Source organism: Pogona vitticeps, chromosome 3 (genome assembly GCF_051106095.1).
Source record: "Pogona vitticeps strain Pit_001003342236 chromosome 3, PviZW2.1, whole genome shotgun sequence".
Taxonomy (NCBI): domain Eukaryota; kingdom Metazoa; phylum Chordata; class Lepidosauria; order Squamata; family Agamidae; genus Pogona; species Pogona vitticeps.
Genome location: NC_135785.1, coordinates 39,869,144 through 39,889,270, shown reverse-complemented (window position 1 = coordinate 39,889,270; position 20,127 = coordinate 39,869,144). Strand labels below are relative to the sequence as shown.

The 20,127-nt window shown below is 41.5% G+C and overlaps 1 protein-coding gene and 1 long non-coding RNA gene across 3 annotated transcripts in view; one reads left to right on the top strand and one right to left on the bottom strand.

Moving 5' to 3' along the window:
• The window catches only part of LOC140706016 (uncharacterized), a 92,154-nt gene extending 72,875 nt beyond the window's left edge, over positions 1-19,279 (bottom strand). Inside the window, exon 1 of the long non-coding RNA XR_012085698.2 lies at positions 19,082-19,279. This is a non-coding gene — a long non-coding RNA (uncharacterized LOC140706016). The remainder of the gene's footprint in view (positions 1-19,081) is intronic.
• Positions 1-20,127, top strand: part of CLSTN2 (calsyntenin 2) — a 496,583-nt gene that overhangs the window by 348,605 nt on the left and 127,851 nt on the right. For both annotated transcript variants that reach the window (XM_072995959.2, XM_078389218.1), the window contains one exon: positions 19,274-19,469. In XM_072995959.2, coding sequence (XP_072852060.2) covers positions 19,274-19,469 — 196 coding nt within the window. The remainder of the gene's footprint in view (positions 1-19,273; positions 19,470-20,127) is intronic.

Here is a 20,127-nt window from a genome sequence, read left to right as displayed (position 1 = left end):
TTGAGGCCAAACACGGACAAGACAGAGGTCTTGAGGGTGGGTGGTCCCTCCATCAGCGGTCTGGGTGACTCCCTTTCTTTTGGGGGGACAATCCTCACCGCAAAGAGCGAGGTTCACAGGTTGGGGATACACCTGGATCTGGCACTTACCATGGAAACCCAGGTGGCATCCGTGGCCCTTTCTGACTATTTTCATCTATGGCGTATTGTCCAGCTGCGACCATATCTTGATGGGGGCTCACTACTCTTGTCCACGCGCTCGTAATCTCAAGACTAGACCATTGTAACACACTCTATGTGGGTCTGTCTTTGAGATTGACGCGGAAACTTCAAATAGTGCAAAATGTGGCAGCCAAGCTTCTTAGTGGGGTGAGAAAATATCAGCATATCTCCCCCACCCTGGCTGCTCTGCACTGGCTGCCCATTCATTTCCGCGTTGATTTCAAAGTGCTCATGATGACGTATAAAGCCCTAAACGGTTTGGGACCTCGATACTTGGCAGATTGTCTTCTCCCATCCAGATCTGCCCGAATCACTCGACAAAGCCAGCAGGGACGGCTGAGGGGCCTGACACCAAGAGAGGCCCAGAAAGAAAGAACATGAAACCAGGCCTTCTCGGCAGTGGCTCCTCGGCTATGGAATAGCCTCCCTACGGAAATCTGTCTGGCTTCCTCGTTGGGCGTTTTTAAAAGCCATTTAAAAACCTGTCTCTTTAGGCAGGCCTTCCCTCCAGTCAATTAACTTATTTTCTGTTTCTTTTAATCTCTCCATCTTGGCAATGTATATATAAATAGTTTGGTAGGGTTTTATTATGTATGTTTATTGTTGTGTTTTATTGCCTGTGTTTTTATCACTCATGTAAGCTGCCCGGAGTAGACTTTGTCTAGGGGGGGGCGGGGTAAAAGTCCAATAAAAGTAAAAGTAAAAAAAAGTATTTGGCATCTTGCTTCTCTCTCTGGTTTATGATTAAAATCAATGTATATAGCCAATTTTAAAAATATATAATTGTTCATATCAGATAGAAGAACAGGGAGAAGTTACTTTTGGAGGGCTACAGCCTCCAGAAAAAGAAGTTGAAGTTATTATTTTGAACCATTGGACTAGCCATACTTTTTTTTTTCTAGAAGTCTTCCCCTATTCCCAGCTGGGCACTCAGATTGCCATCTAAACCTACCAGTATTGTCTGGAAACATTAAGGGTAGAGTAATAGCAATTCTGCCTGATATGTTAAAGAACAATTATAATAATCATAGATTTACTGCTAAGTATCATTTTCTCTCTTATGGTTTCAGTGTTGCCTAGTAGGCATTAAGTCATTTACAAAGCTGTAAAATGCTGACTTTTCCACTGATCTGGAAAACCAAATGCACTTGAAGTGCTATGGTGCTCTTGTTCATCATAAACATTTTATTCAGGCTTTAAAAATAACCCTGGATCAGTTCACTCTAGCAAAATATTGTTGCTGTTTGTTATTTTTAAAGCTTGTCATAATTATGCTAGGGATAACTACAGTTCTTCTAGCAGAGCAATACACTATGCCAAACATCACCAAGATCATCTAGAACTAAGTACAGTATAAACATGATCTACTTACACTGTAAAGTTTGAACCTCAATAAATATAATAATTACAATGTGAAATAAAGCTTCATTTAAATATGCTAGCTTCATGCTGGAGAAGGGTATTAATTTCTGAAGAAACAAAACAATAATCAGTGTGTTTTACGCCCCCCCCGCCTGTATAAATGTACAGTACGGTCTGACCATAGCAAAGAGGTGTATGTGTGTTCTGTGCTGTCAGTCGGAGCTGATTTGTAGTGGCCCTAATAAGGTTTTCAAGGTGAGACGTTTAAGGAATAGAAACTCACTCCCCCAGTGAGTTTCCATGGCCAAGTGAAGGTTTGAACCTGGTTCTCCAGAGTCCTAGTCTGTTATTCTATCCACTACACCACAATGGGAATTTATAGTAGATATGGGTAAGAACTGCTGACTTGGCAGTTGATACTGGTTTGTCCTTTGGACAAACAGGTGTTTGGCACTTTCTAGTCCAGTGATGTTGAACCTTTTTGAGCCTGAGCACCCAAACTGCAACTGAAAACCAACTTATTTATTTCAGAGTGCCAACACTACAGTTAAACCTGAATACTGAGTTTTTAGTTTAGAGAAAACAACTGCCCCTGCACTGCTACATTTAAACGCTTGGTTCCCCCCTCCCCAGGGGCAGTATTAACAGAGAAATACTTACCAATCCTCCAATCCCCCATCAGGTTAGACCGGTAATGCACCCCTCCGCTGGACCACTGCACCAGCAGAGGGGAGTGCCAAAATCCGGGATCGGAGGAGGGGTAAGTACTTCTAAATGGCGACTTATGGCTTGCATGCCCACAGAGAGGCACACGTGCCATAGGTACGCCATCACTGTTTAGTCCTACCTCCTCCAGCAAGTGCCTACCAGAGGAAACGGACCTATAAAGTGCTGGACACCTGTTCGTCTGTAGGATGAACAGGCATGAACCACTGGAGCAGCGGTTCGTGCCCATATCTAATCTACAGCAAAGAGATACATGTCCTAAGTGATTGTGCCCTAGAACAAGACATGGGTGAGCCTAGAGTGGTTGTGTGAGTTGTGAATTGAGTTGAACAGACAGGAAACAGTGACCATAACTTGCTCAAATTCAATTTATATGTAAAGTGGGAAAGTGCCAGGAAATTCCTATGAGAAATTCTGTGCCACTGGGTGCTATCAGTTCCTCGTCTCTCAAACCTCCTTCCCCTTAATATTTGCTAGACCTCAAAATGTATCTCATGCATATTTGTTCTACGTTTATTAAACCCAATAAAAGAATCGATATACAAAATTGCATATACATTCTTCATGGTAGTCTTGTAGTTATATCAGCATCACTAACATTATCAAGAAGATTAACATTTTGTGTGCTTTCATAGCTTTCTAATAAAATATTATTTGTGGTCCAAGAGTTTGATCCTTCATATAAGGAATCATGTAATGCTATTTAATAAACAAAAGTTTCCTCTAAATGTACAGTTGGTTTACTGTTCCACCCTACAAAATGTATCTATCTGCCCTTCAGTGTTTTCTACTGTGGAAATACGATTATATCAAATTTTCCTATACCATGTTATTTATTGGCCTGAGTTGTATTAGGTATGCTTGCCTACATAAATACAGTAGTATAAATCTCAGTTTTGATTCAGCTGTGCAAGCTCAGAAGTCTGTGTAGGCATTTGCTATTACACACCAATCATGCGACTTGGTGTTCAGTAACAAATACCAATTTTATTAATTCCTGCAGCCATTTTGCTCAATAACACCTGTAAGCATATAGAGGAATTAGCGATATAAATTACTGATATAAATAGGTTTAAACCACATGTATCAATTTATGAAACATATCAGAATATGTTCCTCTGGCATTGGTACTTCCTGCGTATTTCTTATGTATTAACTTCTTATTTAATGTGTTAAATGTCATTGAAAACCTATTGAAGCTTTATTCAGGTCTTCAGAAGAAGAAAAATCTCCCATTTATGAATGTGAAATATTGTGCTTCTGTATTGACATTTTAGAGGAAGTGGCCTGATTTTGCTACACAATATTGTGCCAATATATCCAGCAGGAAAAAGGATGCCAAGGCTATCTGAATATTGACCATACCAATGGCAGCAGTCAAGAAGGTCTACAGGATACTCTCTTGGGCTCACTGCCATTCACAAAGTGATACCAAGCAAGTGAAAATCCCAGAATCTGACTCCTTTTTAATATAATTAACCACATCTCACTCAAACACAAAGCAATTGTCAGGGCTGTTTTTTGACAAGTGTGAATGGTAGTGAGCACAAGATGGTTGAATAACAGAGTATAATACTATAACATAATTCATTATTCTGTTCTGTAATCAACCAAGTGTCCTGCAAGGGCAAACCAATGTACCCTTTTATAGGTGCTTCATCACATTATTAATTGAAAAAAGCAAGGTAAAGAACTACATGCACAGCCTAGCATAGTTGCTGGGAAATATAATCAACTGGATGAGCATCAAGAAACTGCAACTGAATCCATACACGACAGGGATACTTGACAGCTATCATCTGATCAGTTATGTGATTTCTTGTTTTATCCATTGCAATCCCACTGAAGGGCCATATCTGTGTTGTAGTTTGAGGGCTCTTATATCCATCATTGCCACTGGAGGCACAGGTGTCCTCAATGGTTCAAAATATCTTTTCAACTCAGGTCAGCTGTGGCCCTACTAATACCTGCAGTGAAAAGGTGAAGTTAATGCTGTACCATCACCTGGCTTCCAATTTCCCAAATGTTTTACATTCACATAAAAAAGGCTCCCATTTTCCCCATTTCTGTGTAAGGGCTTCTTAGAATTTCTTTTGGCAATACTCTGAGCGAACTGTAGCACTGCCACATATCCAGGAATGTTGCATTTGTCCGCCTTCCTTCCTATCTATTTGATTTGTGACTTCTCTATTAGCCAGAACTTTCTGATCTGAAAAACTCTTAAGGAAGAAGTAATTTTATTATATCATCTCCTTTGTCTTAATTGAAGTTGGGGTAGGGGTGCTTCCAGCTGTGCCAAAGATAATTGTACCACATTCACAAGCAGTCTTTCTCCATGTCGTAATTAAAGTGAGCAGATGAATCTTAAACATCACCCCTGATAATTTTTCCTAAGTTGATATTCTTTCTGAGAGGATTTTTTTCTGTCAGATTGAATGAACTACTACAGCATACTGACCCAGATACTAAGGTCACCACATCAGGCTTTTCTATTGTTCAAATGAGCCAAGAGAGCTATAGAACTTCAGCAGTGAGGGCTTTTTCTCTTGCATTACCTGATTTATGAAATTCTCTCTCCCAAGAGGGTCACCTGTGCCTGCAATATATGATTTTCCATTTTAATAACCTTTTGACCACAGCCAGCTCCATCCTGGCTGAGGGTGGTAAGGACAGTATTCAGCCTTGGATTCTATGAAGTCAAGACTTTTGTTACTACTCAAACTGACTTTTATTAAGGTAGGGGGACAGAATAAAAGGACTGGTTGGGTGCCTGGTGCACCCTATCCTCACAGTCCACAAAGAGGTGTGTGAGTTAACTCTGCTAGCCTCCTGCTACTCCCAGTTCTCTACTGGGCCCTAGTACTACTCACTGAGCTGGTGCAGCCCACAGACCATGTCTGGGGTATAGTTTTCGACATTAACGCCAACCAACTGACAACATTCAAGAAGGGCCAATAACACTGAGCACTTACAGGGTCTTGTGTTCCCGAAGTCTGTCCTGATTTTAGCAGGTTTGCCAAAGGTGCTCATTTTTCCACCTCCTCTACCAGTGCCTCCTCTAAGTCAGGGTGGGACTGGGAGGCCCAGTTGGTATATCAGTGGCAGTCTGAAGAGCAATGCACCTCCCTCACATCCTTACCCTATTACCTGGTCCAGGGATTCTCGGCTACCAGAGGGGAGTCCTTGGCAAGGGTGAAGAAGATAGGGTCCACAAGCTCATCTCCATCCCCGCACCCAGGTGCAGATCATCTCTACCACCTTCCTCCCAATTGGGACCTTGCTCTCTCTCTGTGTCTGCACACTCATGCCACCCTGTTGCCAGGATCTTCATCAAGTCCATTGCCCTCCCACCCCGGAATAATGAGGCAAGACTCAATGATGTGATGAAAACAGGGCCACACTTTATTAATCATATCACTTCTAAACTCTCTGGCACTCCAAAGAATCAAATAGGGCCTGCGGTAGTGTGGAATGATGATGGAAGCAAAGGTCTCACAGGATCCCTTCTTGATGACAGTAGACGAGTATCCAACCTCGAGGCAGTACGGCTCCTATGACCATGTGTCCTCAGCCAGGCATGGTTTGACCATTCCCAAGCCTCTGGCCTCCTAACTCCTGGGGGCCTTTGGTCTGGAGGTGTCCCCAGCGCATCATCCCCCCCTGACCATAATCTTGAGATCCGCAGCTCTGAGGGTTCAGATATGCTATACCCCGCTTTAACTTCATGGGGAACTCACCGATCGATCTCCATTCCACACTATTCGTCAGTGTGACCAAAGCAATCACCCTATAAAATGCCTCAAAACCCTTTGCCAGTATCAGACTGGCAACTAAAAATCAGCGAATGGGTCAAAAATTCCTATCCAGCCTCAATGGCGACCAGCGAAGCTCATATTAGCTAAAAGGGTGAGTAGGTGGCCCCTGCCTCTCACCTCACTGCAATACGCGACATAAGATCACCTGCAAGAGCCTTTAACTTTGCATGCCTATGCCCTTTGGAGTCAGTTAGAGGAGTTTTAAAATGCAGTAAATAATAAATTAGCATATTGTCAAAAGTTAAAATTTTCCCTTTTCAAAGCAAACCACAGAACATATTTTACAAAAAAGAATTGTTAGAACTTTGATAGGATAAATTTAATGATTATGGATTTAATGTTTGAAAGTAGTTAAACTTAGCTGTAAATGAGTAGCCACAGATTTAGTATGGATATTAGCTTCCTAGTGAGACAGTATACTGCATGGCTTCATTTCTTAATGAAATAAACATCCCAACTGAATCAAATTTTTAAGCTACATGCACCAAGCATGCAGTATACTCGTATTATCTGCAAAGCAGTTATACCTGTCTATATAGAAGATGGTGCTTGATAATGTCTCCAAAACTATATACATTGCACAGAACTACAGTGGTGCCTCGACTTACAAACGTCCCTACTTATGACCATTTTGAGTTATGACCAGCTCTGGCTGCAAAATTTTGCTTCTACTTGTGACTGGAGCTTCCACTTACAAACAGAAAAAGGCAGGGGGGAAAAGCAGGGAATTCAAATTGCTAACTGAAGGCTGCTTCTTGGTAGCTGTTTCGCCCCAGCAGTTAGAGAGAGTGTGCATCATCAGAGGCTTGGGACAGCCTCCTTCGGCTTCTGAGAGTGTGTGTGCGTGTTTGCAGGGAGGCTTCGGGCTGCCTTGTAAGGCAAGGTGCTGTTTTCTGCTTTTTAAAAAACTGTTCCAGGTGTTTTTGCAGTGTGGTTTTCAGCTGGGGGTTATGTTTCTGTTCTGTGATGGGTCTTGGGCGATTTGTTTGTTTTTTGGTTCCCCCCCATTTCCGATGCGTCTTGGGGATTTTTTGTTGCTGTTTTTCCCCATTTCCAATGAGTCATGGGGGGTTGTTTGTTTTTTGGTTGTTCCCCCCATTTCTGATGCATTTTGGAGGTTTTGTTTGTTTGTTTGTTTTTTGTCTTTTCCCCATTTCCGATCGGTCTTAGGAAGTTTAGTTGCTTTGGGGTTTTTTTCCGATTTCTGATGGGTCCTGCATGCTTCCCTTGTCTTTTCCTTTGTTTTCTTTGCATTTCCAACCTGCCCCCTTTGTTCTCTGCATGTTTCCGATCTGCTCTGTTTGTTTTCTGTGCATTTCCAATGGGTCTTGAATGCTTGATTGCTTTTCTCCCCACCACCACCACCACTTTGACCAGAAGGGATTAATCACATTTCCAATGAGTCTTGAAGTGATTTTGTGTGTGTGTGTGTGTGTGCTTTTTTTCTTCGGCTGGAACGGATTAATTACATTTCCATGCATTCCTACGGGAAATGGTGCTTCGATTTACGACCATTTTGTGTTACGTCCATCTTCTGGAATGGATTTTGGTCGTAAGTGGAGGCACCACTGTATCTATTAGTATACTTTAATCCCATTATTTCCCAGTACTTCCCAGGGCTATTCTGATCTGCTGTGTCTGCTGGTACATACATTACATATGCTAGTATCAGTTTGACTATACTATACATTCATTACAGTAGTGTACAACATATCTCTCTGTGGGGGATTTTCTGGCCTATTCTTTAAACCAAAAAAACTTGAATAATAACAAGAGCCACAGCAAAATTCATTCTCTCTCTCTCTCTCTCTCTCTCTCTCTCTCTCTGTGTGTGTGTGTGTGTGTGTGTGTGTGTGTGTGTTTCCATATATGTGTGCACACAAGGAAGCCGCCCAGCTCTAGGGGATGGCAAAGCACACATCCATTCATCTGTTATGTTTATGAGAAACAAGTCAATAGAGGGCCTTCATCAGGAAAGCTCCTCTTTGTTCTTCATTCATTCCAGAACCCGTAATAGTATCACTGAGAGGTGGATAACGGTGGCAATTGCACTCCAAAAACATCTGGAATCCAACAAGTCATAGTCTAAAAATATTACCTAAATTTAACACAGTAGATGTGTTGAAAGGCAAAGAAATCCAATGAGATAGTGGAGTTGCTCTCTCTTGTAACAGATTGCAGATGAAACAGCAAAGGGGAAGCAAGAAGAAGGGAACTCAGGTAGCCCTCCCTTTCCCAACTTTGCTCACCATCCACTCACCCCATCTTCTGCTGCCCTGACTACTCCAACTTTCCCTCTAAATCTCTTTTTTTAGTCTCTCTCCCATGATGCTACCAGCACAGACATTCTCACCATACACATTTGTGTGTGTGTGTTTGTGTGTGTCTCAATATCCAATAGGCCTCCCTCATAAAAAGAGTAACATTATTTTTGTCAGTGAAAAATGACGAAACATGATGGTCAGTGATATTCCTGTCCAAAATATCCAACAAGCTTTTCTTATATCACCATCACTACCCACTTTGCTCCTCAGTTATCTATTTAAAAGAAAGATATGAATATTAAACAAGACATTATTTAGCAAACAATTCCAGTTTCTCTGTAAACACATCCATTTGATAAAGAATACAGCATACCCTCTACAGATCTAGCTCCTCAAGTGGCATCTTTCCTCATATAGAATAATGGCAATGTGACCTTCAGATAACAGATTTGCATTCTTTATAAATTGCATGGTGTGAAAAGTATTTCTGACCCACCAGATATTCAATGTGTTTCAAAGTTAAACTAGTTTAAGCACCACCACAGTGTGGCAACAATATTTTATGTGACTATTTCCTGATTGTTGTTGTGGTTTTCTTCGGCTTCTTAGCCATGTTCGGAAGGTTGTTCTTCCTAATGTTTCACCAGTGTCTGTGGCCAGAATCTTCAGAGGATAGGAGTCAGAACTCTGCCTGTGCTCTCGTGCAGTTGTATTTTTGTGATAAGATGGAGAAATTATCTGTCATTGTGATCGATGGGTGTCGTTAGCTGGTGTTTTGTGTGCAGTGATCACCGGTCATTGTAGCTGTATAGAGTTCAGATTGTGAAGCTGAGGCTCCAATACTTTGGCCATCTAATGAGAAGAGAAGACTCCCTGGAAAAGATCTTGATGTTAGGAAAGTGTGAAGGCAAGAGGAGAAGGGGACGACAGAGGATGAGGTGGTTGGACAGTGTCATCAAAGCTACCAACATGAATTTGACCCAACTCCAGGAGGCAGTGGAACACAGTAGGGCCTGGCGTACTCTGGTCCATGGGGCCACAAAGAGTTGGACATGACTAAACGACTAAAAATAAGAAGTTCATTGACCTTTTGCAGGCTGTGTTTTTCAGTGCTAGGAGCCAGGTTTTATTGAGTTTTAAACTTTCATCTTTTTTGTTGAAGCTGTGCTGATGTGTATTTCAGTGGCTTCCCTATGTAGTCTAACATAATGATTGCTGGTGTTGTCCCGTACCTCTGAGTTTTGAAATAGGATTTGATGTCCAGCTTGTTTCAGGGCATGTTCAGCTACTGCCAATTTTTCTGATTGTTTTAGTCTGCAGTGTCTTTTATGCTCTTTGATTCTCGTCTCGATACTACGTTTTGTGGGCCCAATATATACCTGTCCACAACTGCAAGGTATCCGGTATACTCCTGCACTAGTGAGAGGGTCCCTTTTGTCCTTTGCTGACCATAACATTTGTTGTATTTTTGTGGTGGGCTTGAATACTGTTTGTAGGTTGTGTTTTTTCAAAAGTTTCCCCATGCAGTCCATGACCCCTTTGATGTATGACAGAAATACTTTATTTGTGGGTGGCTGTTTTTCCTCTTCAGTTTGGTGTTGTTTTCTTGATTTGATGTCTCTTGTGATTTCATTCTTGGAATAGCCATTTGCCTGTAGAGCCCAATTCAGATGACAGAGTTTGGTGCTGAGAAATTGAGCTTCACAGTTCCGATTCGCATGGTCTACTAGTGTTTTGATTATGCCTCTTTTTTGCCATGGGTGGTGGTTGGAGTTTTTGTGGAGGTACCGGTCTTTGTGGGTGGGTTTTCTGTAGACCTTGTGTCCCAATAGGAGGTCAGTTTTGCATATGACTATGACATATGCAAAGAAAGGGAGGTGGCCCTCTGTTTCTTTTTCCATGGTGAATTGTATATTTGGGTGGATGATGTTGAGATGGTTTAGACATTCTTCCAGATTTTCTTCACCATGGTTCCAAATTGCAAAGGTGTCATCCACATATCGGAACCAGACTGTGGGTGCGAAGGGTGCCAAAGCCAGGGCCTGTTTTTCGAAATGTTCCATGTCGAAGTTTACTATAACTGGGCTGAGGGGGCTCCCCATGGCCGCTTCATCTGTCTGTTCATAGAACACATTATCCCACTGAAAATAGCTGGTCATTAGGCAGTGTTGGAAAAGATCTTCTGGGAAGATCTGCTGGATGACTGTCAGATGTCCTTTATTGGTACCTTGGTGAATAGGGATACTATGTTAAAGCTGATCAGTCTGTCCCCGGGCTTGAGTTTTAGAGTTTTATCTTGCTTATGAAATGTCCTGAGTCTTTGATGTAGAATGAGGTTTGTCCAATGTGGGTCTGTAGGAGGGTGGCTAGGTATTTTACTAATTCATATGTCAGGAAGCCGATGGCACTTACAATGGACCTGAATGGGATTGAGTTTTTGTGGATTTTGGGAAGTCTGTATGGTCTTGGTGGGAGAGCTTCTGACTTGCAGATTCGTTGAAGGACATTGGGGTGCAGGGAGGAACTCCAGATCAGCACATGATTTTTTTGGTGATTTTGTTGGTTGGGTCCCGTTTCAGTTTTCTGTAGGTGGTGGGGTCTAGAAGTTCCATGATTTTGTCCTTGTATTCTTCTGTTTGCATGAGTACTGTGGTGTTGCCTTTGTCTGCTGGCAGAATGATGATGTCCGGATCTGAGTTTAGGGACTTGATAGCATTTCTCTCCTTTCTTGTTATGTTGCTTTTTGGGGGTTTTGCTTTTCGTAGGATCCTTGTCACTTCATCTCTTATTTCTTCTGCTTTTTCTTCTGGAAGATGATATAATGCTGATTCCATGTTGGCAATGATGTCTTCCACAGGAATTTTACTGGGTGTGACTGCGAAATTTCCTCCTTTGGCTAAGACCAAGGTTTCTTCCTGGGAGAGTTGGTGTTCAGATAGGTAGATGATGACGATGCGTGAGGTGTCTAGTGTAGGTTTTGGTTGGCTTGTTTGGCATTTGTTGAATTTCTGTTTTCGTCTGGCTGTGTGGTTCACCATTTCCTTTTCCATCTTTCTGTAGGAGAGGGTATCAATCTTGTCCCAATCTTGACTTCTCATTTTTTGGCTGATAGTGATGTGTAGGCATAGTAGTTCTTTGTCTGTGGAGTCCAGTTTTTTGCGGGTTGTGCGGATTCTTTCCCGTAGGAGAGTGTGTTCCAGACGGTGACAGATGTGGCTAGCTGTGGGGAAATGAAGGTCCTTTTTGTCCTGAGGAAGGCTGGTATGGTTTTTGTGTCTCTGCAGCATAGTAGAAATGTTAAGGAACATAGTAGGTGTGCTTCGGAGTATTTCCAGTCTCCGGGTCTGTCTGACTGTTTCCTCCCCGTAGAGGCATTCAATGTATTCTCAATGCATTTCCTGATTCTTGACTGTGTATATTTCCAATGTTATCTGTGTTTTTATGCTCAGGAATCTATAAAGATTGCAGGTAGCGTTCAGAAATAAGTCCCCAAACAATCAACAAGCAAGGTGCTATATAGGATAGGTTGTCTTATGGAACTACAAGGACAAGTTTTTCCCCAAGAAAAGTGCTTGTGTTCATTTTCCTCTTTTTCCTGTTGAAAACTCTTGCAAACTGCCTAAATAAATACATCCATAGTGTATACATTCATTTTAACTTAAGAGGATGTATAAAAATACAGTGGTGCCCCGCATAGCGAGGTTAATCCATTCCGGATTAACCTTCGCTATGGGCAAACATTGCTATACAGATTAAAAAAACCCATTCCAAATGGGCCCAAAACTCACCGTTCTGCGATGTTCCCCCATGTTCCGGCGGCCATTTTGAGTGTTCTGGCGGCCATTTTGGGTGTTCTGGCGGCCATTTCGGGTGGTTCCGGCGGCCATTTCGGGTGGTTCCGGCCACCGCCGAACAGCTGTTCCCCCTCACTATGCAAAGAAACATCAGTATGTGATCACATTAGTGATCGCAAAATCCGCATCGGTATGCGGATTCATCATTAAATGGTGCGCTCGTTATGCGAGGCACCACTGTACATGAAAGCAAACTTTAGAAGTTCGAACAGTACAGATATTTGGGGAATGTTATGAATCTTCCTCAGCTCTAATTTTTATTTTGTCTGAAGATAAGCAGCAGCATCGTTTCTGGTTCATATAAAATCAGAAAAATAATGGAGGTGCTTCTGAAATAAACTTTTGAAAATATCACACTTTGACTTCATCAAATGTTTTTTTTATCTGAAAAGCTGCCAGGCTGCAATTCCTGAGAACATTGTATTACTAAAAAAATGGGCCGTGGGGTCGATACAGTAATAAAAACAAAACCCAGAAAACCATGATTTGTATTGACTGATGTTTTTTCAGTGAGGAAACTTCATTACCAGAAAGCACAAGAAGGCTTCTTTTCCTGAATTTAGTAAATGAGATTTCTTCATTATACCATTGTTACTTACCGACAAATGTTACACTGAAGTATAAGGAAAGACATTACACTAAAATGAAACTGAAGTCAGCAATATTAAAACTATGAAATGATTGCCCCCGCTGTGTCCTGAAAATGATGTTATTGCTGAAAATTTTATTCATATAGATGGGAAGATACATTTTTGGGGTGGCATAGAAATTTGTGAATAAGCTTTTGCTCTGGTTTCATTACATATCTATTGTCTTATAAGCTGGGGATAGTAGCCAAATTTAAAAACTTGAAAAATTACTCCTAGATCAATCGAGTTGGTATATGATGTTTTAAAAGAGGAAATCTTCTTGCGGATAGGAAACAGGTTTTGAAAAATGTGAAACAGAATGGAGGAATAACTTGCTTCTGTAACAGAGGGAAGTGAATAGTGGTAAAGTGATGTAGCTTTGCATATCTAATCAAAACACCAGCCAATATCCTGTTTTGTATATCTGGTGGTGTAACAGGAGTGATATCATTGTCAATGGCAGATTTCCATTAATTAAAGATTTCCAATACAAAATGGGGATTTTGCAAGATTAGTCTCATTCCATAAGAGTCACATACAACCTGAAATTGAAGCAGCAATGCTTTAATTAGTGGCAGTCTGTTGCTGGTGGTGGTCTTGACATGCCAGTAGACTACAGAATAGGATATGAGCCATCATCTTTACTTTTTCATTTATTACATTTATACCCCACTTTTCCATCAATTAGCTCTAGGTTGTAATTATAGATTCCCACATAAACATTGGTCTCCCAACTCCCAGTCTAGTACATGTAACACTGACATATGTCTGGAGGTAACAGTGGCAGAAAATATAAGCCACCACTAAACAGGTTACTTTTGAGTAAAGATGAAGACGGGTGCAAATAAGACCAACCAGAACAGACAACTTCAGTCTGATATGCTGTGACCTAAGCAACAGACTGTCAAAATGCCACAGCTAGTGTAAGGTTGACTCAAATTGGCACACATTGTTGGCTCCACCAGGGCGCTGTGCTGCCGTGGCAGAGACGCATTGCCCTCCTGATCAGAAAGTGGTGTCACACAGGTGACACCGCTTTTACAGGGGAGGGGAGATGGAGCTGTTAAAAAGGCTCTGTCACTCTGGCTTAACCTGTTTGCCAGTTTGAATCAGCAATCCCTCCCGCCTACCCTTACATTAAGAGTGAGATTAGCTGGTTGCCTCTGGAGCCAGATAGGAATTTTTGGCCTGCATCCTGATTGGCTTATGGTTGCGGGTGCATTTTCGCCCATCCCATTCTTAACTACCGGGTGTGGCACTATGAATGTCCTTGTAAATACTGTTCAGTTAAAGTCACAGCTTTGGGTAGAGTGATGAAAAGTAGGGGTGAGTTCATGGTTGGCATGGTGTGCCAAAAATTAGGACATCTCGCTGGCAGGTTGAACCTATCGGCTGTCAGAGGAGAGGTGTCTCATATGGAAGGACCTCCCTGCCAGCTGCCCATTTAGGGTCATGAGGCTCAGTGGGATGAGCTAGTTGGGGGATACCATTTCACAGAGCAATTGAATGTGTGCTGTTCAGTAAGAGGAGCTCGGCCTGCTATAGGAAGCATCCAGAGATCTAAGATTATCTGGACATAAAAGATGCAATTTTGGGGGGATGCAATTTAAATAGTTAATAAAGTTGAGGCCCAAGTTTTAACCCAACATACTGTGTCTCACCTCATTATTTCCAGGCTGGGAGAGCAATGGGTAGGTATATGGTTTTCTTATAGCCTCAAAATCGTCGTTTAGTCATTTAGTCGAGTCCGACTCTTCGTGACCTCATGGACCAGAGCACGCCAGGCCCTCCTATCTTCCACTGCCTCCCGTAGTTGTGTCGAATTCATGTTGGTTGCTTCGATGACACTGTCCAACCATCTCATCCTCTGTCGTCACCTTCTCCTCTTGCCGTCATACTTTCCTAACATCAAGGTCTTTTCCAAGGAGTCTTCTCTTCTCATGAGATGGCCAACGTAGTGGAGCCTCAGCTTCAGGATCTGTCCTTCCAGTGAACACTCACGGTTGATTTCCTTCAAAATGGATAGGTTTGTTCTCCTTGCAGTCCAGGGGACTCTCAAGAGCCTCCTCCAGCACCACAATTGAAAGGCATCAATTCTTCGGCGGTCAGCTTTCTTTATGGTCCAGCTCTCACTTCCCTACATCGCTACTGGAAAAACGATAGCTTTGACTATGTGGACTTTTGTTGGCAAGGTGATTTCTCTGCTTTTTAAGATGCTGTCAAGGTTTGACATCGCTTTCCTCCCAAGCAGCAGGCGTCTTTTAATTTCGTGGCTGTTGTCTCCATCTGAAGTGATAATGGAGCCCAAGAAAATAAAATCTGTCACTGCCTCCATATCTTCCCCTTCTATTTGCCACGAGGTGATGGGACCAGTGGCTATGATCTTAGGGTTTTTTTTTTTTTATGTTGAGTTTCAGACCATTTTTGCACTCTCCCCTTTCACCCTCATTACAAGGTTCCTTAATTCCTCCTCACTTTCTGCCATCAGAGTGGTATCATCTGCATATCGGAGGTTGTTGATATTTCTTCCGGCAATCTTAATTCCAATTTGGGATTCCTCTAGTCCAGCCTTCCGTGTGATGTATTCTGCATATAATTTAAATAAGCAGGGGGACAATATACAGCCTTGTCATACTCCTTTCCCAATTTTGAACCACTCAGTTGTTCCATATCCAGTTCTAACTGTTGCTTCCTGTCCCACATATAGGTTTCTCAGGAGATAGATAAGATGGTCAGGCACTTCCATTTCTTTAAGGACTTGCCATAGTTTGCTGTGGTCCACACAGTCAAAGGGTTTTGCGTAGTCAATGAAACAGAAGTAGATATTTTTCTGGAACTCTCTGGCTTTCTCCATAATCCAGCACATGTTAGCAATTTGGTTTCTAGTTCCTCTGCCTCTTCGAAATCCAGCTTGTAGTTCTGGGAGTTCTCGGTCCACATACTGCTGAAGCCTACCTTGTAGGATTTTGAGCATAACCTTGCTAGCGTGTGAAATGAGTGCAATTGTGCGGTTGTTGGAGCATTCTTTGGCACTGCCTTTCTTTGGGATTGGGATGTAGACTGATCTTTTCCAATCCTCTGGCCACTGTTGAGTTTTCCAAACTTGCTGACACATTGAATGTAGCACCTTAACAGCATCATCTTTTAAGATTTTAAATAGTTCAACTGGAATGTCATCACCTCCACTGGCCTTGTTGTTAGCCAGGCTTTCTAAGGCCCACTTGACTTCACTCTCCAGGATGTCTGACTCACGGTCAGCAACTACATTGTCTGGGTTGTCCAGGATATCCAAATCTTTCTGATATAATTCCTCTGTGTATTCTTGCCATCTCTTCTTGATGTCTTCTGCTTTTGTTAGGTCCCTCTCATTTTTGTCCTTTATCATGTCCATCTTTGCACAAAACATTCCTCTAATATCTCCAATTTTCCTGAACAGAACTCTGGTTTTTCCTTTTCTGTTATTTTCCTCTATTTCTTTGCATTGTTCATTTAAGAAGGCCCTCTTGTCTCTCCTTGCTATTCTTTGGAAGTCTGCATTCAATTTTCTGTAACTTTCCCTATCTCCCTTGCATTTTGTTTCCCTTCCCCTCTCTGCTATTTGTAAGGCCTCCTTGGACAGCCACTTTGCTTTCTTGCATTTCCTTTTCTTTGGGATGGTTTTTGTTGCTGCCTCCTGTACAATGTTACGAGCCTCTATCCAAAGTTCTTCAGGCACTCTGTCCACCAAATCCAGTTCCTTAAATCTGTTCTTTACTTCCACTGTGTATTCATAAGGGATTTGATTTAGATTATACCTGACTACCCAGTGGTTTTTCCTACTCTCTTCAGTTTAAGCTTGAATTTTGCTATGAGAAGCTGATGATCAGAGCCACAGCTCCAGGTCTTGTTTTTGCTGACTGTATAGAGCTTCTCCATCTTTGGCTGCAGAGAACATAATCAATCTCATTTTGGTATTGCTCATCTGGTGATTTCCATGTATAGAGTTGCCTCTTGTGTTGTTGGAAAAGAGTATTTGTGATGACCAGCTTGTTCTCTTGACAAAACTCTATTAGCCTTTGCCCTGCTTCATTTTGAACTCCCAAGCCAAACTTTCCTGTTGTTCCTTTTATCTCTTGACTCCCTACTTTAGCATTCCAATGCCCTAAAATGAGAAGAACATCTTTCTTTGGTGTCAGTTCTAGAAGGTGTTGTAAATCTTCATAAAATTGTTCAATTTCAGTCTCCTCAGCAATGGTGGTTGGTGCATAAACTTGGACTATTGTGATGTTGAAAGGTCTGCCTTGGATTCGTATTGACATCATTCTATCATTTTTGAGATTGTATCCCATTACAGCTTTTCCCACTCTTTTGTTGACTATGAGGGCTACTCCATTCCTTCTATGGGATTCTTGCCCACAGTAGTAGATATGATAATCATCTGAGCTGAATTCACCCATTCCTGTCCATTTTAGTTCACTGATGCCCAGGATGTCGATGTTTATTCTTGCCATCTCCTGTTTGACCACCTCCAGCTTCCCAAGGTTCATAGATCTTACATTCCAGGTTCCTATGCAGTATTTTTCTTTGCAGCATTGGACTTTCCTTTCACTTCCAGGCACGTCCGCAGCTGAGCATCCTTTCAGCTTTGGCCCAACCACTTCATTAGTTCTGGAGCTACTTGTACTTGTCCTCCGCTCTTCCTCAGTAGCATGTTGGACGCCTTTCGACCTGAGGGGCCCATCTTCCAGCGTCATATCTTTTAACCTTTTGTTTCTGATCATGGGGCATTCTTAGCAAAGATACTGGAGTGGCATTGCCATTTCCTACTCCAGGTAGATTGCGTTTAGTCGGAACTCTCCACTATGTCCTGTCCGTCTTGTTTGTCCCTGCCCGGCATAGCCCATAGCTTCTCTGAGTTACTCAGTCCCCTGCACCATGACAAGGCAGCAATCCATGAAGGGGAGCCTCAAAATAAATTGCACCAAATAGTAAAAAGGTAATATTTAAATATTTGTAAAATATTTGGTTGAAGACCAATACTATTCTGTGCTGAAATATTCAAGTACCAAGTACAAGAACACAATTTGTTATCAAGATATCAGCATAACATGCAGAATGAATTATGATTAATTTTTTAAATAGAGTTTGGATTTTATTATAACAATGAAGGTATACATTTTTTTTAAAAAAATGAATAATTTAGGTCGTACAGGAAAGCTCCAAGTGTTCCTGGATGAAACAGATTGTTTAGATCCATTTGAATACATCTTTAGATCTGATGGCTGGAGACAGCTTTGGTCACCTTGGTGGGAACAGGATAGGGAGAGCGTGTCCCTGTTTGGCCTTTCAGCAGTTCTCAGTACACTTGACCATGGCATCCTTCTGAAATATTTCTCTAGAATGGGACTTGGAGCACTGCAAGACCAAACTCAGAAGGTGATGCTAGGGAATCAGAGTTCTGTTTTGGCACATAGCTGCTCTCTTACAACAATTTCATTGGCTGTCAGTCTGTTTCTGAGACCAATTCAAAATCCACTTATAAGAAGGATTTGAATATTTCTGATGCACCTTATCTCCCCCATATAATCATTTCTAGGTCTTAAAGTCTCTTGGGAAGGCTCTCCTGTCAGTTATATCACCTTTACAGTATGGTTGATGGAAACCCCAAAGAGGGCCTTGGTGGCTGGCTATCCCAGGTTATGTAATGCCCTCTCCTGCAAAGCTAGGTTGCCCATTCAATCTTGTCCTTTCATTAAAAAATGAAAACCTTTTAAAAATCTAAACATATTTTGGTGCCCTTTGGTTGCTGCTTCTATGTCCTCTTTAATGTATTTTTAATGTTTTTACATCCTTTAATTTATTGTCAGTACTACCATGTTTAATAACTTTTTAATGATTTAAGTGATTTGCTTTAATTTTTGTTTGTATTCACAATGTGTGAGCCACCTTGAGTCCCATCACCAGGAGAAAAAAACACATTAAATAAATAAATAAATAAATAAATAAATAAATAAATAAATAAATAAATAAATAAATATTGTGTGTACAGATACCCCACCTCTTAACTACTGAATGTTTTCTTCTGCAACTTTCAGAGTCGTAAGTGGCAAACCAGCCTCCTTTATCAATAAAAGTCTAAACATTTTAATAATATCCATGATATATTTCAGAATTTTTCCCCCTTTTCAGGAGCAGTAAAGAAAAAAAAATAGTTTCTTCATTTCCACTTACCTCTTTGCATTCACATTCTTCTTTGGCATTAGTTGGCCACTGTTGCTTACAGTATATTCAGAAACCTTGCCAGATTTTAGGCTCTTGTTTAACACAGCTGTGAGTGTGATAATGTTCAGTGTCATTTCAGCAGCTGCAGATAAACAGCCTGCCTGATGACCATTTAATCTGTGTTCTGTTTATCCCTTCCAGGTGAAATCTGTGCTTTTAAAATCCATGGACAGGAAATGCCCTTTGAAGCAGTAGTGCTAAACAAGACATCTGGAGAAGGTCGTCTTCGAGCAAGACGTCCAATTGACTGTGAACTGCAGAAGGAGTACACATTCATCATCCAGGCATATGACTGCGGTGCAGGGCCTAGTGGAACAAACTGGAAGAAATCTCACAAGTGAGTGACAACTGGGAGACTGAGGCACAAGCTGTGGCAGGCACTTACAGCTCAGGCTGACAATCTCCTTTTAATGCTTTACTGGTCAGTACTAGTGGAAGGAAGATGAAAACAAAATGGTTTATCACAGGAGTTGATTGTTCAATTTGTTATTTTTGCTCGTTCTTAGCACTGGAACTTCACCTCTTTTAGCAGGACGTTCAACTGGAGCTTTAAAGGTCAGAGCAGGACTCTGGATCAATCTGTCTGCTGTTGTAATATCTGTTTACATTTCTCCATTCCACTACTAAACCGATCAGTGATTTTTTAAAACATAAAAGCTTGGTGTTAATTGATCTTTATGTAATCAAATCATATTGACTTTCTTTGCTTCAGCACATGTCTTTTAATATCTTCAGTGTTTTGGCAGAACTGATTGTGTGCAGGAGAGATTTTATTTCATTTTAATGTTTTGGTTGCATAAGATAGTAACTACAGATAAAATAAATAGAGATTATTAATTCAAATTCAGACAAATTTCAGTATACAAAGTTGATCAGCAAGGAGTGGATACTGTCGCTAGATCCTATTCTACAACTTACTGGTACAAAAGGAAGAAGAAATACAAAATATCGCAGGAGTTTTAATGCTGGGAAAGAGGAACTTCAGTTAATCCACA